The sequence below is a fragment of the Alternaria triticimaculans genome (genome assembly GCF_023758025.1).
Source record: "Alternaria triticimaculans strain BMP 0046 chromosome Unknown scaffold_4, whole genome shotgun sequence".
Lineage (NCBI taxonomy): Eukaryota > Fungi > Ascomycota > Dothideomycetes > Pleosporales > Pleosporaceae > Alternaria > Alternaria triticimaculans.
Genome location: NW_026055961.1, coordinates 186,902 through 211,153, shown reverse-complemented (window position 1 = coordinate 211,153; position 24,252 = coordinate 186,902). Strand labels below are relative to the sequence as shown.

At 53.7% G+C, this 24,252-nt stretch overlaps 9 protein-coding genes across 9 annotated transcripts; 6 read left to right on the top strand and 3 right to left on the bottom strand.

The window, feature by feature from the left end:
* Positions 1-2,317: 2,317 nt before the first annotated feature.
* Positions 2,318-4,185, top strand: J4E78_003685 (uncharacterized protein; the record flags this gene model as incomplete). Its single annotated transcript, XM_049364322.1, has 3 exons — positions 2,318-2,479; positions 2,548-3,351; positions 3,406-4,185. The coding sequence occupies 3 exons, from the start codon at positions 2,318-2,320 to the stop codon at positions 4,183-4,185; spliced, it is 1,746 nt and encodes a 581-aa protein (XP_049223400.1).
* Positions 4,186-4,590: 405 nt separating this feature from the next.
* On the bottom strand, positions 4,591-6,119 carry J4E78_003684 (uncharacterized protein; the record flags this gene model as incomplete). The annotated part of the gene is made up of 2 exons (XM_049364321.1): positions 4,591-5,900; positions 5,999-6,119. The coding sequence occupies 2 exons, from the start codon at positions 6,117-6,119 to the stop codon at positions 4,591-4,593; spliced, it is 1,431 nt and encodes a 476-aa protein (XP_049223399.1).
* A 734-nt stretch (positions 6,120-6,853) lies between these two features.
* On the top strand, positions 6,854-7,965 carry KAE1 (putative tRNA threonylcarbamoyladenosine biosynthesis protein kae1; the record flags this gene model as incomplete). The annotated part of the gene is made up of 2 exons (XM_049364320.1): positions 6,854-7,205; positions 7,256-7,965. 2 exons carry the CDS (start codon positions 6,854-6,856, stop codon positions 7,963-7,965), a joined length of 1,062 nt encoding a protein of 353 aa, XP_049223398.1.
* Positions 7,966-8,415: 450 nt separating this feature from the next.
* J4E78_003682 (uncharacterized protein) lies at positions 8,416-11,327 on the top strand (the record flags this gene model as incomplete). The annotated part of the gene is made up of 3 exons (XM_049364319.1): positions 8,416-8,439; positions 8,499-11,022; positions 11,077-11,327. 3 exons carry the CDS (start codon positions 8,416-8,418, stop codon positions 11,325-11,327), a joined length of 2,799 nt encoding a protein of 932 aa, XP_049223397.1.
* Positions 11,328-11,658: 331 nt separating this feature from the next.
* J4E78_003681 (uncharacterized protein) lies at positions 11,659-12,690 on the top strand (the record flags this gene model as incomplete). The annotated part of the gene is made up of 2 exons (XM_049364318.1): positions 11,659-11,991; positions 12,046-12,690. The coding sequence occupies 2 exons, from the start codon at positions 11,659-11,661 to the stop codon at positions 12,688-12,690; spliced, it is 978 nt and encodes a 325-aa protein (XP_049223396.1).
* A 666-nt stretch (positions 12,691-13,356) lies between these two features.
* J4E78_003680 (uncharacterized protein) lies at positions 13,357-15,750 on the top strand (the record flags this gene model as incomplete). The annotated part of the gene is made up of 4 exons (XM_049364317.1): positions 13,357-13,363; positions 13,676-15,340; positions 15,389-15,656; positions 15,708-15,750. 4 exons carry the CDS (start codon positions 13,357-13,359, stop codon positions 15,748-15,750), a joined length of 1,983 nt encoding a protein of 660 aa, XP_049223395.1.
* A 595-nt stretch (positions 15,751-16,345) lies between these two features.
* On the top strand, positions 16,346-17,694 carry J4E78_003679 (uncharacterized protein; the record flags this gene model as incomplete). Its single annotated transcript, XM_049364316.1, has 3 exons — positions 16,346-16,430; positions 16,487-17,346; positions 17,407-17,694. The coding sequence occupies 3 exons, from the start codon at positions 16,346-16,348 to the stop codon at positions 17,692-17,694; spliced, it is 1,233 nt and encodes a 410-aa protein (XP_049223394.1).
* Positions 17,695-18,110: 416 nt separating this feature from the next.
* J4E78_003678 (uncharacterized protein) lies at positions 18,111-19,490 on the bottom strand (the record flags this gene model as incomplete). The annotated part of the gene is made up of 1 exon (XM_049364315.1): positions 18,111-19,490. One exon carries the CDS (start codon positions 19,488-19,490, stop codon positions 18,111-18,113), a length of 1,380 nt encoding a protein of 459 aa, XP_049223393.1.
* A 1,604-nt stretch (positions 19,491-21,094) lies between these two features.
* J4E78_003677 (uncharacterized protein) lies at positions 21,095-24,117 on the bottom strand (the record flags this gene model as incomplete). The annotated part of the gene is made up of 2 exons (XM_049364314.1): positions 21,095-23,892; positions 24,099-24,117. The coding sequence occupies 2 exons, from the start codon at positions 24,115-24,117 to the stop codon at positions 21,095-21,097; spliced, it is 2,817 nt and encodes a 938-aa protein (XP_049223392.1).
* Between the last annotated feature and the right edge of the window lie 135 nt (positions 24,118-24,252).

Here is a 24,252-nt window from a genome sequence, read left to right as displayed (position 1 = left end):
GCCCGCTGAAGCGAGGTCGGAAGCTGGGTTTGGTGAGAGATGACAGCGTGTGCGAAATTGTGCCTCGCATCACGACGTGGGCCATCTCAATCGCTTTGGAAGTGTCTGTTGGGGTCTTCACTACCATCATTACCTGAAAATGCAGGAGCCCATTCGAACCCTCCTGTCTTGCAGCCGAGATACTCCAGGTTTGGAAGCTTCGATACCAGATCGACCATGACCCCCAAGTCCAGTTTGAACAATCCACCATCGAAACACTTTCTGTAATTTGCAGGATAACCGTGACTATCGTGGTAAACACTCGCGTCTTCTGGGCATTCGTTGCAAATCTCCAGCGAACGAACTGAATGTACCAGGGGAAGCTCCGCATTGAGCAGACGAATGCGCCAACTGATGTATTCCTGGTGAGGACAGTATATCTCCACATGAATCAGCCTGGAGGGGTCGTGTATCTGGATTCGATATCGACCAGAGGCATGCTGGGGTGCAGCATTCTCCTCAACAGTACTGAGCGTTGTGAACAGCGAATGGACCTGACGCGTGAAGCACTCATTTTTGGCTCTGATTGCATCGGCGTTTTCGCGACACATCTCGTCTTCCCAGGGCCAGGGGTCGGGGGGCCAAATTGGAGGGAAGTTGGGGCGAAAGTGCAATTCCCGCAAGTAAAGCAGCCGGTGTCCTGAGTAAAGCCCAAGGAACTTGTCCGCGTTACGCTCATTTAGGGTAAACTCTGTGAAAGCGCCAGAATATCTCTCCGCGGCATAACGAAACTTTGTGGAGACAGTTAGAACGTTCTTGAGATCGTCCGTGGGCAGGTGTTTGGTGATTTCCTCGACGAGTTCTTGCGGCAACCGATCCATGTCAAGCTAGCGACTCTAATGGGCTGACTGAAAATGCCGTGTTTTCCGCGAGCGTTCGATTTGTGGACAGGTGTGTAGTTGCAGGTAGACGTCGAGGGGATGGGAGCAGAGTGATAGCGAGCTGAGCGTGTATTGTTGGGGGCGCGGTTGCGGCGCGGTTGCTGTGATGCACGTAGGCCCCAAGCCCTATTAATGGAAGCACATTCCGAACATTCCGAGGCGTTCCGAGCGAGAAGACAGACTGCAACAACGCCGATGCGTCACGGATATCGTGAGAATTGGCCCGCTTGGATGTATAGAGTTTGTTAAGTATATTTGGACGAGGAGTGGAGCCGTAAGAGTGTGGAATATGAGTCGGGATACAACATGACGGGAAACCCTCTCCCAGTGAAGGTTGATTAGTAGAGGCAAGGCGAGACGAATGGTGATGTCTTGAGCATCAGGCCAATCCAAGAAACAAAGTCGCCAGCTTTGAGAATGGAGAACAGGATACGTGTAATTCGCACGTCGTCTTGGCAGGGCTGATGCGTGAGGGAAATAAGTATAAACAGCGAATACGCAGTGGGTGTAGACTCAGTCGTACAGCGTGGAAGACGCCTCACATTGGGTGTCACTTCCTAGCGAACCTAGCCAAACTGTATGCATACCATTGAAGATAGTTGCGCGTAGAGTGGCATCATACTTAAGCCTTGATGAGATTGCGTGCTTTTTCGATGGTTGTAGTCCGTCAGTATCCGAGGATGTTGAAGACTGTTGGAATGGCTTCAAAGCAGTCCATTTCAAGGTACAGGCCGTGCAACGTGCGCAGTTGAGAAGTGTTCCACGTCTGTAAGCGCTGGCTGGAACGAGCATGCCGCTGGTGCAGGTGTTGTTATGGTGATGGCGTGGATGCTGGAAGTCACCGCAGGCGTCATGCCAAGGCGAGCTAACGCCATCCGGACTCCCTTCCACGCAGAACCATGGAACGCAGTAACATTAAATGCAAACACGTACGCATGCTGCACTTCTTTCTGCAGTTGCTGCTTCGGAGGCAATGAAGGTGAAGATGTGCAGCTACCTCTAAGTGTGCACGATGGGCAGAAGACGATCGCGCAGGTTCCACCTATCCTCGGCGATCTCTCTTATGATTGGTCCATTGCGTGCGCAACTTCCTTGCCAAAAAAGCCGCCCCAACGCATCCGCTGAACACGCTCGACATCGCCGCCCACCTAAACCTTTTCCATCGCCAAACAGCACCCCAACACCTCATTTCATCACTTTCGACGCGATAAAACGCATGCGGAAGTCCGTGCGACACTTTTGACATCCATATCGACAATATTGCGACGCGTTGGTGGTCGGATCGCGCTTCTGGGAGCGTGACTCCTCTCTTCGCTGGCTGGCCCCCGGCGCCAGATTTGCAACCAAAGCCCCATACGCAGCCCAAACCGTCGTCACGTGCATAACGACAAACAACAATGACGGCTCGCGCGACCGGACAACGCTTCAGACAGCGCAAGCTATCGACAAAACAGAATTTACCTGTCGTGCGCGAACAAGATGTTGAGCAGCTTGCTGATGACGATGCGTCGCGCCATATTCCCAAGGTTGAGACCGGTGTTGAGAAGGGCGAGGAGATCGTAAGTCGCGCTAGGCCGCTTTCGGCTTTCCCTTTCCCTTACCCACCACATACTAACATCATGTTTAGGAGCACCATTTACAAGCTGTCATATCCGCCGCCCAGGCAGCAGCGCAGGGAGCGACTGGTGGGAAGATCGCACAGCTCTACATCCCGACTCCGGATGCTGTCGCGAGTACACTGCAGTATGAAGATGTCTATCCAAAACGATTCACGCAGCCCGCCACTTACATTCGATTTTCGTCTACCGTCGAAGATACATCTGGCTGTCCGTATTGCATGACCAGTGATGATGTCGCCTTTCTCAAGTCTTACAACCAAAAGAAGGGCAAAACCAACCACTGCTCAGAAGACGAGTTTGAAGAGGTGATCAACTTCTTCGAAGAGACCACCGCGATAAAACAACCGTATGCAGCCGTCGACAACTCGCCTGTTCTTTCTTACGAGGAATTCGAAGCAGAGTTCGATGAGACCATCAGCGAGTCGGCGCGTCGGTTCGCACGAGATATTTACCCACATTGGAAGAACCAACGGCTACTGAAAGGCAACCGCCCGCTCATGCCCTCATTGAAGTTCGAGACGAACCTCGAGACCGATGATGCTGATCCGTATGTTTGCTTCAGGCGACGTGAGGTGCGGCAAGTCCGTAAGACGCGTGGTCGCGACGCGCAAGTAACCGAGAAGCTGAAGAAGCTGAGGAAGGAACTGGAGGAGGCACGTCTGTTGATGTCGCAAGTCAAACGGCGAGAGGCAATCCAAAGAGAACAACTCGCGACGGACAAGCTGATCTTCGAACAACGGCATGCTGTCAAGGAGCTTAAGCGACGACTCAGTATCAAGGGTGATGACGATGAGCTGCTCATCACTCAGAAGGTATGTCGCAATAAACTCACCAGAGCATTTGCACAGATGACTAACCCACCACAGCCTGCGCCCAAGCCTAAGAGAACTGCCGATGTCGAGAGACAGCGCCAGACGCTTCCTGGCATGAAGCCCACGAACACACGTCCAGACGGACGCCTTGTTGACGGTGACATTGTATACCTCGAGGAGCAGCAAGCCAAGCGCACCGAGGCCATTGATAGCTTCATCGAAGACAACCTGGTCAAGCACCAAAAGTGGAATGTGGGATGGGTCGACGCAACATGGCGGCCCATTACACCCCCTCTGGAGCCACCCGCTGCGAAGTCAGACTTCCGTACGGTTTTCACGGAGAGTCAGTTGCCCACGCCTCCTGCATCCGTATCTGACGGAGAGGGTGCTGATGCCACAGCAGTGGTGCCGTCGAGTAAGCAGACAGATCCACGGAGAAGCACGCGTATACGTTTCGCCACTCCTCCAGATGATGTTCCGTTCCACGATCAGTCTCGGTTCCGTCGTAGAATCGGTCGAGGCGGGCGCATGATGATCGACCGACGAGGCGTGAAGCGTCAGAAGACCGAGCGGGTCGATGATCGCTTGGCAGACCGCTGGCGTTTCTCTGGTGACAGCAGCGAGGATGAGGAGACTTATCCCGTTGACTGGACTGACAACCTGCACATCAGATACCGCATCATGATTGAGCGTCAAGGCGAGAAGGCAGCGGCGCAGCAACCACCCGCAAATCCCAATCGCCGGTCGATTGAGAACCATAATCGATCTGCGTCCGGCCATCTTCTTCCTCCTACACCAACAAGCGCGACAGGCGCAGGACCAGCGGGAAGATGATACCCACAATTTGTTCAGTCTTCTTCGTTCAGCGCTTTTCTTGTCGACAAATTATACCCTTTGTTTTCTATTCGTTCGGCGGGCTCTGGCTTCAAACATCTACCAAAGCTATGTACACTAGCCCTATAGATTTGAGGGAGGGAGGATGGGTGGCCGGTTGGTCGGTTGGTGGGTGGGTGGAAGGGCAGCGACCTAGATGGAACATAAGTCAGCAAGTCGATACTTGGATACACATACATACCAACGCCGTGAGTGCCGCAAGCACTTCACTTGGCGACAAAAAAATGCAGAAACTTACCAAATCATCTTTTACATCTGGAATATCGCTCTGATGATCGGGTTCTTTTTCTTGGTGCAATCGCAATACCACCACAGCATGTGCTGATGGATACAGTCTGGACTGGATCAAGCTCTGTGCTTCTTCCCCATACCACCCATCTCTACATCCCCCTCTTCATCAACAGCCCTTTGCCGCTTCGCCGCCGCACCGCCATCTCTTGAGATCTTCTCCACCAGCGCATCTTTTGTCTGAGCCAGGAGCTGTTTCTCGCCGATACGCACAGCCTTTGCCATCGCAAGCCTCCGCTGCTTCGTCGATGCAGCGTCGACAGGTGGGACCTGGCCAAACGTCTTCAAGTCATGCTCTAGCGACGTGGCATACTGCGCAATGCGTGCCTGAACAATCTTTTGCAGCGCTTCCGCGCCTTTGCTAGTGATCTTTTCTGGTTTAGGTAGCCGGCCTTTGCTGCTAAGGCGCTCGTATTCTTCTGCTGGGAGGAGCATGCTTTCTACTAGGATGACTAGCTCGGGGGAGAGACTTTCCTGGAGGGTGAATGGGTTGCTGGCTGCGATGTCATAGCCGGAATCGATCACCTCTTGTTCGTCAAGATACTCCATTCTGTCTTGATGCCAGATGCCGTCGCGGACGAGGATCTCTGTGACAAGCTCAGCAGGGATCTCGGCGACATCGTACTGCGCGTAGTTGTCGGTTACATAGCCGTATCTTCTCAGTAAGTCGCTTCGGGGAAGGGAGCCGTAGTCGTTGAAGATCTCGTCGCCTGCCGGAATGGGTTTGAGCGCTTTCATCTCCAGGCAGTCTTTCTCGTAGAAGAGTCGCGCGTTGCATCTGTCGGCATCGGCGTTCAGCATGTCAGCCAGTGGCACCATGCCTTTTGGCAGCGCCGCGTCTTCTTCTTCCTCAGCAAAACCTTCCTCGTCTACCTCTTTGCTGGGTGTCGCAGGCTCAACATCAAACGCATACGCCATCATCAAACTGCCCATCTTATGCATCAACTCCAGATTCTCAGGGCTGCGCATCTCCTTTGCCTTATCTTTCGCCCTCTCATCCCCACTAAACACTATCTCCGCAAACTCTTCTATCACAGGTAGCAATTGCTCTGTGAAGGCTTCATCGGCGCCCTCCTTCCCTATCTTGGTTACCACCGCGCTGGCTTGTAGCTCGGCTAGTTCGTCCTCGGACCAGAACATCAGGGTGTCGAACTCGGTAGGCAGGACGGCGAAGTAAGGAGCCCAGTTTGATGCGGAGCCATTATGGTATTCGTAGAGCATGACGAGGATGAGAGAGAGCCAGGGGCCGAGGAGGGCGAATGTCGAAGCGGGGATTTCGCGGCTGAGGATGCTGTTTTCGACGCTCAGGATGGAGGCGCGGGGTATGCGGAAGAGGAGTTCGTGCTCGGCGATGGGTTCAGTCGCGACTTGACTTATGTTAGTATGGATCTGCCAAATGTACAATGGAGGGTGGTGGTAGTCCGAAGCTGGTCTGGCAGCATGCATAGGTGGAGTAGCTACTTACCCACGCCTCGCCCAGCATCCTGGTTCCTCAGATCTTGCAGCTTGACCTTTGGACTGATTTCCGCTCCAGAAGCCTTCAGCCAGGCCAGAAAGGTCTGGCTGGCGCCGTCGAAGTCTGCCATACAGCGCAACGGTCCGGTGTGGCGTGGGATTGTTGTGGAGGGTTGGATATTTGGTGGATATTCTTTAGCGGTTCGGCGTACCGAGGCTGCTTGGTCCGAGCGGTGGAGGATTTGGTGGCTGGGGTGTGGAAGAATTTGCAACTCTTGCTCTTGGTTATATGATCAAAGAGGGATGGGATTGGAGCGAGGATAGAAAAGCTGGATAGATTTGGGATATGAGGAATTGATTGTGAAGATATGCGACAGAATTAGTGGACTTTGTTGTGGTGGTTCACAGACCCTGCAGCACCTGACTCGCGGGCGCTGTGACGTCTTTTCGTGGGTTTTTATATCGGCTTGCTTGCTGCATACGTGCAGCGTGCAGCATCGCCATCATCTGACAGGACGATCGCGAATTCCGCAAGAGTTGTATGATCAGCAAATGTGTTGAAAGAGGTCGGCTTCTACTTGCACTCGCACTGCCCAGGTTTTTTTACGGACATAGAAGCTCTTCCACAGTAGCAAATGCACATAGCTCAATTTCTAAGAGCATTACAGCACTGAGTTCTGCCAATTCCGGGTTGCATCGCGGTTTCGCAAAGGTTCATAACACGCGACTTGATTTGCACCGCTGCTGGCCATTGGTGGTTGCCCAGCGCTGGCTTCATGCATGTCATTCCTTATCGATAGCTTTTTCCAACGTCACCCCGCCTCGACGCGTCAAACATCAACGCCGAACCGCGACGACCGCCACAATGATCGCCATAGGACTGGAGGGAAGCGCCAACAAGATAGGCGTCGGTGTCATCTCTCATCCTGGTCCTAACAAGCCACCGATTATCCTCGCGAACCTGCGGCATACCTATGTTTCCCCGCCCGGCGAAGGCTTCTTGCCCAAGGACACCGCAATACATCACCGAGCATGGGTCGTGAGGCTAATCAAGCAGGCTGTCCGCCAAGCGGGAGTCAAAGTTGAAGACATCGATTGCATATGCTATACCAAGGGCCCAGGTATGGGTGCACCATTACAAAGCGTCGCGCTTGCAGCCAGGACGATCAGTTTACTGTGGGGGAAGCCCATGGTGGGCGTGAACCACTGCGTTGGTCGTATGCGTCCCAGAAATCCACGTATCAGGAATCTAGCTAAGATAATACAGACATCGAAATGGGTCGCTCAATAACCCGCGCCGATAACCCCGTGGTCCTATACGTATCTGGTGGCAACACACAAGTCATTGCTTACTCCGCCCAACGGTATCGCATCTTCGGAGAGACCCTGGATATTGCTATAGGAAACTGCATCGATCGATTCGCCCGCACACTTATGATACCCAACGATCCATTTCCCGGATACAATGTTGAGCAATTGGCAAAGGATGGAAGAAACCTCGTCGATCTACCATATGGCGTCAAAGGCATGGATGCGAGCTTTTCGGGAATATTGGCTGCAGCCGATCTCCTCGCGCGCGGACTAGACGAGTCATTACCCGACGAGAAGAGATTAAAGACTGAAGATGGACAGCTGGTCACAAGAGCAGACATGTGCTTCTCACTACAGGAGACCATCTTCGCTATGCTTGTTGAGATCACCGAGCGAGCCATGGCACATGTTGGTTCACAACAAGTGCTAGTAGTAGGTGGCGTGGGCTCGAATATGCGTTTACAGCAAATGATGGGCATGATGGCAAGAGATAGGGGTGGCAATGTGTTCGCAACAGACGAGATGTTTTGCATTGACAACGGCATCATGATTGCTCATGCGGGTCTGTTAGAGTACGGAACTGGAGTAAAGACGGAGCTGAACGACACGACTTGCACCCAGCGGTTTAGAACTGACGAGGTGTTTGTGGGCTGGAGAACTGACTGAGGCGCGCTTTGCTCCGATTCGATACCCCGGCTGACATCGCCTCGCCGTCTTCTTCATATATACATACGAATTCACTGGATATGATACGAGAGGCATTCGGGCACGGTCCACCATAGTGAAGGGAGTGCTCGTGGCCCCGTGCCTTTTTCGCAACCAAACGCTGCATGTGATCTCTTGGCGATGCTCTGCTCCAATACATCACTTACACTACGACTGCTGCGTTCTGCTCCCACCACCCAAGCGCTGGGCTCAACTCTTTGGCAAAGACCGGAGCCACCAGTGCACACCTCCGCCAACATGCTCGGGCTATCAAAGAGCTTTCTAAACCAGGAATCACAAACACAGCTGATTACCAGCAATATGCGCGCCACTCATTCATGCAGCTTGAGCGAGTGTAAGCCATTGGCTACCACTTCGCCTTCTTCACATTCTATTGCGACCAAGATTTTTATGCAAGCTCACCCTTTCCATCTTGTAAGTTTCAATCCGTCGGTTCGTGATCACCATACGTAACTCATACTGATTCACGTCAGGATGAACGAAGCTCGGTATCGCAAGCGTCCCGTCAACTACAGCAGCTTCAACAGAAGAACGAAGCACTCGCACGTGAATGCGCCGGACTTCAAGATTATGTCGTTCAGCTCGAGGGCCGGCCGACAACTCAGCAACACGATGATATTGCCGCAGCGCATGCGCTTGCTAAAGAGCACATCAACGTTCTGGTCGCGAAGGAAGATGCATTGGCTGCTACATGTAACCACAAGGAAGCCATCATCGCCGCACGAGACCGCGCGATCACCGAACTTCTACACGATCAGGAAGCCATCATTACCGCACGAGACTGTGAGATCACCGAACTTCTACATGAACAGAAGCGAGACAGGAGCGCTCTTGATACTTTACGTGGAAAGCGCCGAGCGGACCGTAAGGCCATAGACGATTGGTCTCGTAGGATTTCCGAACTGGAGGCGACACACAACGAGCAGTCAAGCACTATGGCTATCCTTCGCAAGGACAACAGTACTTTGCAAGCCAAAGTCCACGGCTTATCCGACTTCGTTACCAGAAAGGATGAGGAGCTAGCACGGCTGAAGCTAGCTCTCGACGCAGCCGCTGCCATGAACGGAAACCATAACGCCATACCCAAAGGCAGCGACGCAATTGCCTGCAATTGCAACGCCGACTTGGTGAAGCAAACCAGTACATATCGAAAGCTTTCCGACCATTTTGCGGAAAAAAGCAAACTCTGGGAAGATACCGAGGAGAATGTCAAGCGTGCAGCCCTCATCGCCCAAGCGGAGACTCGTAACAACCACGCGAACTGGGTGCAGATCTTGCAGGAGAAGGACGCCATCATCGCTGGTCTAGAGACTACACTAGACGCAGCAGTGGCCAAAGGGGACCTAGCCAAGCATGTCCAGCACGCCATCAAGACGCATCAAGCCTTGCGAAAGAAGAACGCAGCATTGATCAAAGACAACAAGGAATTAAAGACGGATGTGCAGAACCTGCTCGATGTCAACCAGTCGAATGCAGATCGACTGACCTCGTATTTGAGGAAGCTTGAGACGCTGCAGACCGAACGCACAGATGCGGTCGATAAAGTCTCCCACCTGAACGATGAACTGACGAAGTCCAATAAATACGTTTCGGATTTGCAGAAGGTCATCGCTGCTGCAGCTTCCAAGGCGAACCAGGGCGATGTCTCTAACACCACAGACTGCGTTCCACGAGCCATTGTTAACGGCATCGTGGCAGAGGCCATAGCGGAGTATTACACGCAGGCAGAACAACTTCGCGCTGAGCTTCAGCAGGAACAAGAGACACGTCGACACATTCAAGCCAAATTGGAACAATGTGATAAGGACCTCTTCAGATACCAGACTGAGGAGCAGGATCGCTTAGCTAAGGTAGCTGGGCTTGAACGCAAAGTGCGGTCACTGGAAGCACAAGAGAAGCTCCTCGAAGGCCAAATCCAGAACTGTCATGCCTTGGTCAGCGCTACAAATACCACCAGTAGCCCATATGCTTTCGAAATGCATCGCCTGATCCTCACCCAGATTCATCCACTCCAAACAGAGAACAGGAAACTCATCGCCGAGAAGTACGAACTCCTGAAAGATGTCGATAGGTACAAGCGTGAGGCGCTAGATACGCGCGCCAAGTGCGAACGCAGGATCGACAACTACCGTGCATGGTACAAAGACTTCGAGATGCACTACTGGCACGTCGCAGTTGTCGAGCGTGATAGCCTGCACGAGGAACTTGCGTATTGGAAGAAGAAGTGTGGCAAGGAACATTTCTACTCCTCCACAGCTTCCAGTCGCTTAGTCCACGACAGGCGCTTGCTACAGTTTGCGCTACGAGAAGACCACGGCCTGACCAAGAGCATGCTGCCCAAGGAGTACTTCGATCCAGACTTCCTCAAGGGCTGCCACTCAGCAGTTGAGCTGGCTCTGCGTAAGCTCTGGCCGGACTTCTGGCAGTACTTGGAGGGACATGCTGCGTGGGTGCCACTTACCGTCCCTCTACTCACTGGCGAGGGTGAGATCGTCATGGATGAGGCTACTCGTGCGACGTCGAACGCGCGGCTTGCGGAGTTCAAGAAGGAACTTGAAGAGCTGGACGAAAAGCTCGAAGAGGCGCATCGCAAAATGTTCGACATTGACGATGGGTCGGACAGCGACGAGGAAGAGAAGACCGACGAGGAAGATGATTCCGACGGTAGCAAAGAACATATCGGCACGCCTTCCAATACCCCAGGCTCGCACGACACGGATGGTACGTCACCGCCTTCTAGCAAGCGCAGATCACATGAGCGAGGAGACCCGAACGATAGCACGAAGGCTGACGGCTGCCATCCTGATGATGCTCGAGATTCCAAAGCGATCGTAGACGAAAAGGCGCGGGAGTTTGATGAGCTACCTGCATTTGCAAAGACGATGCTTGCGCGCATCAGCGCCCACGAAGCCGAGAATGAGAAGCTTGCCGGTTATGTCGCTGACGAAGGCATCGATCAAGACGCTTTCCTCGCGCAATTTGGTCAGGGTATTACGGGTAAGCCATGTCACCGTATTGGTCAACCGAGCGGCGTCACTAACATATCAGCAGGTTCTGAAGACGGCAATCTACCTAACCCGACCGAATCTATTCAAGTCGCTGCGCACGTCGAACAAATAAGCATCGACCGCCTGGACGTGAAAGGTGATGATGGACGTACTCTTGAGCAACGAGTCGCTGAGGAATATGTGGAGGGTGGGCACAATACGTTTTCTGAAGAGGAGTATGATGGCTTTGATGATGGGATGAAGAAGAAGTATCGTGAGGCTATGGTAGAAGCCGTGGTCGAGGGCCTGGACTGAGGGATGAAGTCGGCGTTTATGGGTCCGTTGGAGCTCGGCATAGCTGCTACGACTTATAGTCATTAGGTGGCTTGTGAAAGATAGAAACTATAGTTATTGATAGCAAAGTGGGTTGTAGGACGGCTGAGGCTTACGATCGACACCTTTCATGAGGCATACAGACTAGCACGGCGGGCCGTACATTAGCATCACGCTAGATATCATGCTACAGCAATCTAGCCACAAAAAGAGAAGGTCGCATGTGACGTTGCTGCACGCCTGAACCACCTCGGAGATATATAACTGCATGCAGCCACGATTAAGACTTCTGAATCCAACCCGAACTACCAAAATGAAGGCATCGTCGTCAATGCTAGCGGTGCTCTTTGCCGCAACCGCAGCTTCAAGTCCAAACACCGCACCCGACTGCGGATGTGGAAAGTCATTACCCAAAGGCGTCGAGCTCGACAAGTCCGTCGATCTGACATTGGAGAGTGAAAGCGGTGTTTCCCCTCGCAAATACCGTCTACACATCCCACCCTCATACGACAACAACAATCCCGTCCCACTCATCCTCTCATTTCACGGCCGTGGCAAGAATGCAAAGTACCAAGAAGCCCTCAGTCAATTCTCAAACGCCAGCTACGGCTTCGAAGGAATCGTCGCGTATCCCGAAGGCGTACCGGTACCGCCTCCCCATCTTCAGATGGATGGTAGAAGTATGCTAACACATGCCCAGAACGCAAAAGGCACACAGCAATACGAGGGCGATCCCGACTCCCCTCCCTCCATCTCCGATGTCAAATTCACGCTAGAACTCCTCGACCACCTCCAATCAACCTACTGCATCGACCCCACCCGCATCTACGCAACCGGGAAATCCAACGGCGGAGGCTTCATCGGCGGCGTGCTAGCGTGCGACGCTGACGCCAGCTCGCGAATCGCCGCTTTTGCGCCTGTATCCGGCGCTTTCTACCTCGATGCCGACCAGCAGCCCTTACCTTGCAACCCCAGCCGCCAAGTCCCCATCATGGAATTCCACGGCCTGGAGGACACGACAATACCATACGCCGGCGGCATCAACACCCGCGGCAACGCAAACTCAACTGATATCCCCACGTGGGTGAGGGATTGGGTCGAGAGAGACGGCCTTGACGTCAACGCGAACAAAACGTCGTATCTCTGTGAAGTGGATGAAGGGAAGAAGGTTACGCGGTATAGCTGGGACGACGTGGTTGTGCATTACAAGTATGAGAATTTGGGGCATGATTGGCCTAGTTCGTTCGCGAATGGCGATACGGGGGATGATGAGGGGGCTTTGACGTGTGAGGCGGCGGAGGCGACGAGGATTATTTTGGAGTGGTTTGGGGGTTTGACGCTGTAAGCTGAGACGACGACCTTAAGACATAGACCAAATTGAACGGGTTTGCAGCCTACATTTAGATAAACACAGGCAAAGTAGGTAGCCTGACGTTAATGTAGTTTCTAGGGTGTTTAGACCTTTCCTTGCATAAGGTGGGAGGCGGCTGAGTGGGAGACGGCGGGGAGAAGTTCGGACAGCGCGTGGTAATTCTCCAGGCACCCGCAATCTACGGCTTTTAGAATTTGCCTGATTTGGACTGCCTGCTGAACAGCAAGGGTGATGGCGATTGTGGAGCCGATGACGTCATCGGCTGACACCATCACCGAGGAACATGGCGTCTCCATCTCGTCTCATCTCATCTCCTATACACATCCTCCTTCCTGCGCATTCCTCAATTAATCTTTCGGTCCAAAACTAGAGTCAGCCTGTGATGCAAAGTCTGCGATGCGGCACTTTCGCAGCTGGATGTCCTGGCTGATGTCTATGATGTTGTCGCGACCGCGTCACGATAGTTTTTGCACCGCGTTATTGACTGATAGCACGTCGCGATCGATGCACAGACGAAGCCTCCTATGAACTGATGTTCAGTCCATTACGCGGCTCTCCTTGTAGGTACTGAGGATGCATGGGAGCGGCGGGCTCGAATTGCCCCCTCCGCAGGCAGCTGCCTCACACGTGCAGCGCGATATGAGAGGTAAACATGCGGCGAATGGCCCATCTTTTGCTTGCAACTGTCTCTCAATCACTCCAATGTTTCTGTCAAACCATGGTCCTCTAAGCTCGAAATTTTCAGCTCTTTCAACTTTGCATGTTGGGTGCCTACGCGTACCTTCCAATCTTCTGCGCCGTTCCAGTGTTTACTTCCCCGACTACTCTCACAGCGGACTTCCACCTGCGCTCGCTTGATGCAACACCAACCAGTCTGATCTCAACGGCGACGACTTATCCTCATTCGCTTTTACGTCATCTTTCACGCTGTCTCAATCGAGAGTCACGCACTCGACAGTCCCCATGGCCTACCACTCAGCCTACCGCGGCATTGCGACGGGTGCCAACGGCGAATTTGATCACTTTGTGCGGACAATCGACCCATCACATCTGGAAGGCGGGTATTGGAGGTTCCAGCATATCGACGATGACCGGCGCGCAATGGCCCGCGGCTTCACAACACCTGAGGATGTTCTCCAAGCTGCCGACTCCAGCGACGACAGATTCGACGAGATCAATTTAAGATGGGTAAGGGGCGCAAACGATACAAGCTTCAAGATGGCGATGTCGGGTACGGCGCATCATCATCTCCAAACGATCTACGAACTGCGCTCGATGCTTCATCTGCCCATGTCGTCCAGAGGGCAAGTGCCGCTCTACCCAATCAGCACCAACCCACGACTCAAGCAGTACTGGGAAGCGAAATACAGAGCTCAACGACCAACCCCGATCGATCCCGCGATTCAGCTACCAGAACGGCCCATCTCATCTCCAGTGACACCAGGGCCCACACACTCGACTTCATCGCAAGCTCAGCACGCAGAACCAGCGACACCGAAGTCCCCCGTTGGCAGAGTCACCAGGGCACGCAGCGCGAAGCTATCACAAGCAGCGCGACCGAAACCTGCAGCCAAGACCAAATCCACCAAACAAAGACCCGGTGCTTCTACAGCGCCTACAAGCCAGTCTTCGTCCACATCTCCATCACTAGAGAAGAACAAGATTTCACTCCCTCCTGCCAAAGCGACAAATCAACAGCAGATTCCCTCCCAAAGCTTCGCGAAGCATCCGCTGACGCCCGCACAACCTGGCCCGTCTATCAGCGGGAATGTGCCTACGATACCGCGAGCTGCGTTAGAATGGGGATTACAGTCGTCACCCAAACAGGCAACATCAGATTCTAGCAATGGAGTCTCGCAACATAACTGGGTTCACCCGTCCGCTCGCGTACCCGCTGTACCATACCCTCCTTACGCAGCTCCCCCGCAACAGCAAGTCCAGTCCAATAGTGCTGAAAACCCTTTGCCGAAGAATACCACCTACATATCAGGAGCCTCCAATCCTTCGAACATACCAGTCCGATCTCCGACGGGCGGAAGACAAGACAAACGTTTCGATGACACATATAATGGGCACAGGATACCGAAGCAGAGAGACGATATTCAAGCGGATGGTCGCAATACAGGGTCCTCCGCCAACACAGGACACGGGCAGATTGCAGCTCCAACAACGCCATTTGCTTTCGACGATGATGATAGTATCGACGGTGTATCAACAAGTCCGCACGCGCCCCACAATGCCACCTCAAAGACCCCCTCAAATGCACCGCATCGGATGTCATTCGATAGCCGGTCTAGCCCGATACCGTTTCCAACAAGCTCCCCAGCGCATTATACCGAAGGTGCAAGGATGGAAGAGCCAATCGCGGCCGCTGGAGCGCGCGACACGACAAACAACGGGCAGACTTATGCTTCTCGGGCGAAACAACAGCAGTCAATCAGTGACCTCCGGCCGCCCAGCATATCAGACTCGAGCCCATCGGGTACCAAAGCTGCAGGCGTAACGGAGAAGCCTGTAGAGACCATCCCCGAGCCGTGGGGCAGCTATATGAAAGGCCTTGAACAGCTTCCATGTGTAGATTGCGGAGAAGATGAAGGACATCTGCTAAACTGCAACCTTGGTAGTAAGTACCATAACAGCAGCTCTCAAATACGTCACTAACAGTGCCTAGACATAATACCAATGCAGAACCTTACCGTCCTCGACTATCGCACCCTTGCTGACGCTGTCGAGCAGTTCGATCCTGGCCCATGGACAACCCACTTCGTCCCTCCTGAACCCGAGCATGAAGACGTAGCGACACAAATGAGAGGCATGGCGGCGGTCATACGGAATGAGGATAGCTACACACAAGATGCCGAGCTTCACGGACTACCTGATGACCTCATGATGATGTTGTGGGCTTTCAAGACTTCGGACAATGTTCAGGTTATCAACGAGTATGTGGACAGCTGCTGACGACTACAATGTGGTGCTGACTGTTGCTCTAGGGATGATTGGGATTCCGGCATCGGCGAGTTCGAGATGTGGTGAAGGAAACGTGTTGTTATGCTCGCATGGATACAAATCCAGATTAGTGATCATAGAGCAGTAAATTATAGGCGAATTGGTTGTCCTGAACTGTATGCGATGTCGCAGGAGGGGGACGTGTTGTCGCGAGCAGTGTCTCCGTGGCTTGTGCCTCTGTTACTGAAAAGCGCCTTGGAAGTAAAAACTGGAAAAGTTACAATTTCTCTGTACTTGCTTTCTTCATTGTCTCATAATTCATGGATTTCGCGGTTTAGTCGACGTCGCGACTAGCGGTTTGAAGAATCGAAGCCCCGCATCGTGTACCTCGGCAGCCCATCCTGGCCCGCCACGGACGAATCACGACAACAAACACCAGGCAGTTCTCGTGCAACCCTTACTCTGTATGTGTTACCGCTTCATCCGTGAGTTATAGTCCGTGACAGTCGCTGCAGCCTAAAAACTAATGACGTTTCTAGGACCATTTCGATCATCTTGACAACAATCTCGATCCTGCAGCTTGCGGCCCCTACGCAGCGTGTACATACATAAACATCGATACACTTTAGAGCGAGCGTCACCACGTCCGTTATTGCATGAAATTACTCTGGTTTCCAAAACCATGGCCGATTTCGAAACCATCATCAACGACGCCATCGCGGCGCAGGAAATCCCCGGGTGTGCTTTAGCGGCCACAAGTCGTGATGGTACGCAACATTTGTCCCCAACGCAATATCCAACCTCCAGTATTAACAAACACCAGGCTCTTTCACATACTCCAAAGCCTTCGGCCGCACCTCCATGAACCCCGGCTCAGCCAAACCCATGGACCTCAACACCATGATGTGGGTTGCATCCTGCACCAAACTCATGACCGCCCTCTGCGCCATGCAACTCGTAGAACGCGGCCAGATCACCCTAGACGAACCCGTATACACCCACATCCCAGAACTGGAAGTACTGAACGTCCTCACTGGTTTCACCGACGCGGGTGTCCCTATTGAGGAAAAGCATAAAACGCCTATTACTCTTCGTCTACTACTTACGCACTCGAGCGGCCTGACGTACGAAGGTATGCATCCGAAAACGCTGGCTTGGCTGAAATATCATGGGAAGAAAATGAATGCCTCGCCAACGGTCGTGGAGCGCTTCGACGCGCCGCTTGTGTTTGAGCCGGGCGAGAGCTGGGCGTATGGGCCTGGGGTTGATTACGCCGGTTTACTAGTCGAACGTATCTCCGGTCTCACTCTAGAAGAGTACATGAAGAAGAATCTTTGGGGTCCGCTTGGTATCACTGACGTTACGTTCTTCCCTTCCACGCGCCCGGATTTGAAGGAGAAGATGGCGGAGATGTCGGGGAGGGGTGAGGATGGGAAATTGAGTGTTCATGAGGGGAAGATGCCTTTTTTGGATGAGAAGGGCGAGGAGGTGACGGGGTGTATGGGTGGCCAGGGCAGTTTCACCTGCGCGAAAGAGTATATTAAGGTGTTGAAGGGGGTGTTGGATTGTGATGAGGGAGGCGAGGGGAGGGTGTTGAGTAAAGAGAGTTTGGAGACGTTTTTCAAGCCGCAGTTGGGTGAGGGGAGTCGTGCGATGTTGAATGCGGTTGTGCAGGATGATGCGGTATGTCTTTCCCTTACTCTACAGTATTCTTCCAGGGCGGTTCGGCTAATTTAATTTCAGGCAAACAACGCAATGGGCGGTACCCCCAAACACGTAGCTAAAGACCACGCCCTCGGCGGTTTGGTCATGATGGATGATGCGCCTGACGGCAAGAAAGCAGGGACGATGCTCTGGGGTGGGTATCCCAATCTCATCTGGTGGATTGACCGTAAAACTGGACTTGCTGGTGTCTACGCTGGCCAGGTTGTACCGCCTGGAGACCTGATATGTGGAAGATTGATGAGGAAGTGGGAGGAGGGCGCCTATGAGATGTTTGAGAAGCATAGAGAAAGTAAGTCGAAGCTTTAGATGTGCTGGTGGAAAGGCACGATAGGCAAGGTGGATGTGCTGACGTGTGAGAAGAGGTGTAGAAGCGAAGACGTAGATATGGCAGGGCAGACATCACGGTCAGGCAGTGTAGAAGGGAAGAGACGATGGGTTTTATGGGTATATTCTTCTGTCAATGTTTCTCATCAAGCTCATCCGATGCTCAGCGGTGATGCGATGTGAGCGTTCCGTAACCATATCCACGTCCAATACATCTCCATGCATATCCATGCCCATCTCGTACCCGGCAAGTACCACCAAGGTTCATATCAACCCATCATTCAATGATCCCGTCAGCCCGAACCAGTAAGCTCCTCGCAACCGCGCCATCAAGGCAACAAAAGAAAGAAAAGCAGATACATGACCCGATAACACCCTACGCCAAGTGCGCAAAGCATCTAGCGACGACGACCAGCAGCCTGGAGCTCAGCATTACGCTTGAGAGCCTCCATCTGACGGAGACGTCCGTAGTCGCTGGCGGGAGTGGGGGTCTGACCGATACCGCGACGGGCATTCAGCATGGCGGCAGCGTCCGAGAGATCGAGGTTGTTGTTGACAGGAGATACAGGCTGAACTGCTGGAGCCGGAGCCGGGTCACCGATGACGCCGTTACCACAAGGACCGCCGAGACCGCGACCGGAGTTGAGACCTTGATGGGCGGGATGAGACATATCGCCGAGATTGAACTCGAACTCTGACAAGTCAAGCTGGAAATCGGGGAGGTCGAGCTGGAAGTCAGAGGCGAAAGAAGAGGTGTTGTGGTTGAGGCAGTAGTCCATGTTGACGGCGTCGTTGCCCAATGACTGAACTGTGTTGTTGATGTCGATGTCGATGTTGTTGATATCGGAGTTGGACATAGGGGAACTGATGGTAGGCACCTGCGCCTTCTGAGCTGCCATGAGAGCGCGGTACTTGGCGGCGTCCTCGGCGTCGGAGTCGCGGGTGGTAGTAGCGGTAGCCGGGCTGCTGAGGAAGGCACTTGGGCTTGAAGGTGTGATGGTGAGGCTGCTGCGCTGCTTCTCTGAGGGTGATGATGAGGTGCCCATGAGCTTGGCGCCGCTGTCGCCAGTGCCGAAGAGGTCTTCGCCGATCATCTCGAAGTCAGGTGGGGGAAGTAGAGTGCCGGGCTCGCCGATCTTGATACCGGTGCTGGGGTCAATGCCCTGGAGGAGAGGAAGTAGAAGACGGCCTTTCTCTTCTTGGGAGAGCTGAGACCAGGGAAGGTGGTAAAGCTCTCCGACGCAACGAATGGGTCCGGAGGGTGCAGAGACGGTGCGCTTGTGAGCCTTCGCAGACTTCTTGGGCTTGGTGACCTTGGCGGCCTTCTCCTTGGGAGGCTTGGGAGCTCTGGGCTTGGGCGGAGCTTTCACCTTGACAACCTTGGGCTTGGGAGGAGCCTTGGGCTTGGTCGCACGAGGTTTGGCGGGGGCCTTGGTCTTCTTGGCCTGGGTTACCGGCGGAGCTGGGTTCATGAGAGGCGTCCACATCGCCTCGATAGGCCCTGGAACGGCAGGCAAAGTGGAGGCCGGAAGGGTCTCAATGGCCTTGGGGAGAGTAGAGGACGCCAACTCAGCACCTTGTAGATGCCTGGCGTGACTCAGGAGGTCACCGCCAGGAAGTCCAAACGACATGTCGCCGGCAAACTCTCCAGCGTTGAAGCCGTAGTCGAAGTTGAGAGCGACGTCGTCGCTAGAGGTCTCGACGGAGGGCAGGGGGATGTCCTTGAGGAAGTCGTCGTTGCAGAACATGCTGAAGTCGAAGTCCATATTGTTGGACATGTTGATGAATACGTAAGTGGGAAAGAAGTGAGAAAGTAGTCGCTGAGATGCTTGAAGATAATCAGGAAGTAGTGTGTGGTGTAAGAGAGACGAATAGAAATTGATTTTGACAGCCACAAGGTGAGCTCTGTGGGAGAAAGGCTCGGCGTCGTTATCTAAGCAATTGAGGAGGCTGGTTAGAGAGTCTGTGAGCATGAAGGTAGATAAATACCGCACCTTTTCCTCCATCTTCTGCGGTGCAGGTGGTGGTGGTGGATACTTCAGTTACCCGATTTGGCGTCGCATACTGTGGCGGCGGCCGGCTATTGGCCCAGCCTCTCAAGGAACTGGTGTTCTGGCCGGGATCTGGTGTCGTTCTGCGGAGGTTCGGGGGTTGGGGTCGAAAAGTTGTGTTTCAGGTCTCCTTCACTTTTTGCGCAGCAGCGCCTGACTGGCTCGGTAAAGGCTCAATAACGCGACAATAGCAAGGACGACGAGAGAGAGAAGGCAGCAGATACTTCTTGTGCGACTAGCGACGTCATTGCGATTTAGGACGCCGTTTGGTGTGCTGGCCGCGGTGGTTGTGACAAGGTGAAGGGGCGCCGGTGGAGGAACAGATGGCGAGCACGACAACCCAACACAGCATATCTGCGAGACAAATCAGATACTGAGGATGATTATATGTACCAGAGTGCGCTTGTGGTACCTATAGATGTGTTTGAGCAACTTCTGCGTCATCGCGTCTCAGTGAGCCAGGCGCTGATGTGCGCGAGAGCTGCATCCCGCGTAGCCGTCATGAAAGCCCTAGCGCTGCGCCAAAAGGCCTCTCAAAGTGCTGGCGTCGAGGTTTATAGCCATAAGTATGAGTTGCGATATGCACCCGCGTTCAAGGTGCCTTCTCCGTTCTTCGGGCACCGCTGGTGAGACCGTTTGGTGAGGGGGATGGTGATGACGTCATCGATCACGACACCGCGAAATTCCACCGCGGCTCTAAGATGATCTAGTCAGCTTCAACTAGTCACATACTAGTTGCGAAAGAGGAAACATCTCACAGTAACGATGGGGCGGCTGTGTTGACGTACAAACCTTGAGAATTGCGTGTGCGTGGTGGTTTGCGCGGGCTGTTGCCGACTTATATAACAGAGGCACCCACTAAATCTAAGAGAAGACACCGAACGGCCATGTGTTTACAACATTGATTGATATATAAGAAAGACAATAGCTACTGAAGATGGAGTGACGTTGGCCTGTCAAGCGCCAATCATGCGTGTCATCCTGCAGATTGCTGGGCGCTGCCGCGAAGGATCTAGCGCGAACATGGACAGAACCCAAATGCCACCGCGCGTGTCATCCTTCCCGCATCATCCCATCTCTCTGTCCGTCTCCTCCAGCGCTTGCGCGTCTCATTCATTGAGCATCTTCGACCGTTACCCGTCTCCAGCCTGTGTGCACCCTATTCGTGCGATGGGGTAGTCTCATTTGTGGATTGCAGACCGATTGTCGCGCCTGCCACCTTGCTTGCCTTGCATGGCCAGCAGTCCATCGCGGCCTCGTCTTCCATTGTCGCCACACGATAATGCAACCGTTGACCTCCAGCTTGCTTATCGCATTGTATCACCAGGCGCTTAGTCGTCTCCAATCCTTAGATAATCCGTGGCCCAGTGGACCCTGAGCTCCTCGTCCATGCCCTCCCACACCTTACGCGTCATCCTTTCATCAATCTGCTGCCACGACGATTGATACTCTGGAATCTGCGATACTTCGACGAGGCGGCTTCGCGCAACCCGGCGTACCACTTGAGGTTTCGCCTTCCGTGCCTGCGTTGGGATTGACGTTCGGTCGTCGCGTCCTGGGGTGATGGGACTGTGCGTTCGTCTGCTTGATGCTCGCGTCAGCAGCGGCGTCCTTGGATCCGACGCATTGTCCGCCACATTGATGTGAGCATCTGACGTGGTGGCGAAGTCGATGCCCCGTGGCGCGTATGTGTTGCTCACTGAGGATCGCGCAGAGCCAGCGCTACCCTGACTCGCATTATGATCGCCAGCCTCAATGCGCATCGCAGCCTGCTCCTCGGAGAGTGCCGCTACCATCTTTGACAACCACACTTTACCCGCAATGTAGATGGGGTACCATCCCTGTGGCCGTAGTGCCTTCAACGCGGCTTCAGTAGGCGACAAACACACTCCGGACGTAGAGTCGTAGAAGGTCGCAGAGATCAACTCCGGCGGAACACCCTGAAGCCCATGTGCCATAGCAAATGCCAGCGTCTTCCGATCATGGATCTCGGGGTTGGCGGGCGGAGCAGGCTCGACGAAATGTTGCTCACCCTTCTCTGCTTTGAGGGCGGCAATCTCGTTGTGTAAGCGCTCGGTTGTTGCGACGGCCTCGTTGAAGTAGAGGCGGTACCAATAATTTACGTCGCTACTCGCGATCATAACGTCGCTCTCGCACTTATCGACGATGGTCTTGCTCCACTGCTCGATCTCCTCAAGTCTATCCTGTAGCTGAGCGTTGGTGTCGAGGAGGCTCTGGTTTGTAGCGGCGGTCCCGCTCACCAGGTCCAGCAGCTCGGACTGGTCTTGCTCACCGAGAGCACCTTGCCGGCTTTTGGCTACCTTGCGGAGCATGTTCAGCTCGTGCATCATCGCTTCTGTACTTTTATTGAGCGTGCTGTTGGACTTCTGTTCTACAATGAGCTTGGCCTCCATTATGTCGTGTTCGATGGAGACTCTGAGGTGATCGCTGTCAAGCTTATCAAGCTTGGCTTGCATATCGGTCTTCTCGTCCCGCTCGGCTTGGAGAGAGTTTCGTAGTTGCTCATTCTCGAGATCGATCGCATCGAGAGCTGCACAATGAGCGCCCGGTGCAACATTGCCTTGCTGTAATTGCTCGAGCTGTTTCGCCAAGTCCCGGACTTGGTCATTCTTCAGCGCCAGTTTGTCTTCCAGCAGATGCACAACCTTCCCAGAGCGGCTCAACGCCGCTCGCACATCCTGCTCGGCTTCTCGGTGTCGCGTGACGTCCGTCTCGGTATTCTGGATTGTGTCGAGCAGGTTTTCGACGTGCGTCCTCAATCGCTGCACTTCCGCCCGATGCTCCGCTGCTTCTTCTTTACCAGCAGCATTTGCCTCTAACACACGCTGAAGCTCACTTCCGGTTGTGAACTTCTGGCGTAGCATCTGCGACATGGTCTCGTACTCTTTCTCGAGCTGCTGGATCCGAGCCGTGAGGCTGATGATGGTCTCCTCTTCCTGAGACATGGCGTCGTAGTATTCAGCTACCATACGACTGTTCTTCATCTCCAATACTTCGTTCTTGCTTTTCAGATCGTCAGTCTTGACCCTGTGTGCTTTGAGAATCTTCCTCTTCTCAAGATTGGCCTTCCTCTTTATATCTTCACGCTCAGCGGTCACCTTTTCGACCGTTTTCAGGAACGTGGATTCTTTTCGCAGGCATTCTTGGTGCCACTTCTCGGTTTCTTCACGCTGGGCTGCGATGGCCAGGTCGTGATCTGCCTTCAACGTCGCCGTTTTCAGATCCTTGGCCTTGACCTCCGCTTGGTGCTTCTCAGCCGCTTCAACGAAACGGTCATTCAGGTCTCGGTTTGTCTCGTCAACCTGTTGGCAATAGGCCTCCATGTCGGCCACTTCTTGGGACCACTGATCTACCAATCGCTTGTCGTTCAGGCGCTGCGCCCGCTGCTCGGCGTATTTTTGGTTGAGAGCTTGGTATTGAGCGTCTTTTGCGTCGCGGAGATCGTCTTGTAGAATCCCATACCGCCCGCCAGTGACCATCAACGCCTGGCGGAGCTTCCGTGTGGTCTTGCCATCGTCGCTTCCAGGGTACGAAGTACGATCAGTGTCGGGGCTCGCGCCGCGCTCGTCGTCGCTGTCCGGCCCAGAACTCGGCTTTCCGCTGCCGTTGGGGGAGCTGGTTGTCGAAATCGATGAGGCGATCATGCCGTGTGCTATTCGTGCCTTCCGCCAGGTGTTTTCGGTTGCGGCGTTGATGCATAGCGCAATGTTCTTGCACAGCGCATTGTCCTTCGATGTCTTATCAGTCTCATTGTTCGTTTGTGTATTGTCATGACCTACGTGGAGCGAAACTTCTGTCTCAGTCGCACGCCAGGCGAACAGCGTCTTGATCTGAGCCAGCCTCTCCTGGTATACAGTGTTCGCTGGGTCGCCATCGACCTGCGCGACTTCGGATGATGGCTGACTGCGCGTCATCTTCTCGCGGCTGGCCTCGATCGGAATGGCGAGTTGCTGTTGGGTCTCCATGTCGGTCGCACTCATGTTGGTGCTGGTGGAGCTGCTTGCAGAAGCGATCTCGTTGGCCGTCGGCGCGCTCAACATGATAAGCTCAGGTGTGGTCAGGGGAATGAGATTGGTTGAGCGGGCGTCTACTCCAGAGTTGAGTGAGCCTGTTGGTGTGGGCAATCGGTAAAGCGGACCCGTAAAGAGAAAGGAGAGTTGCTGTGGTCATTCAGGCGTTGCGCAGCGCACATGACGTAGGCGCACGACTATCGTCAGATTCACTGAGTTCTTACACTTTGGGTCAAAACACGCTGGCAGGATCTGATAGGGCCAGTCATGGGGCGCATTATATGATAGTAAGGTGTATCTGCACGGAAGAACCACTTGAACATCACTGTGAAGATGCTCAAATCTACCTAGTGTTGTCGTTGTCGGAACGAAATACTACACAGGTCAACATTGAGGAAGCTCTTCGCCACCCGCTCGCGATCGAATGCCCCTTCAAAGACTGATGTTGTCATGCTAGT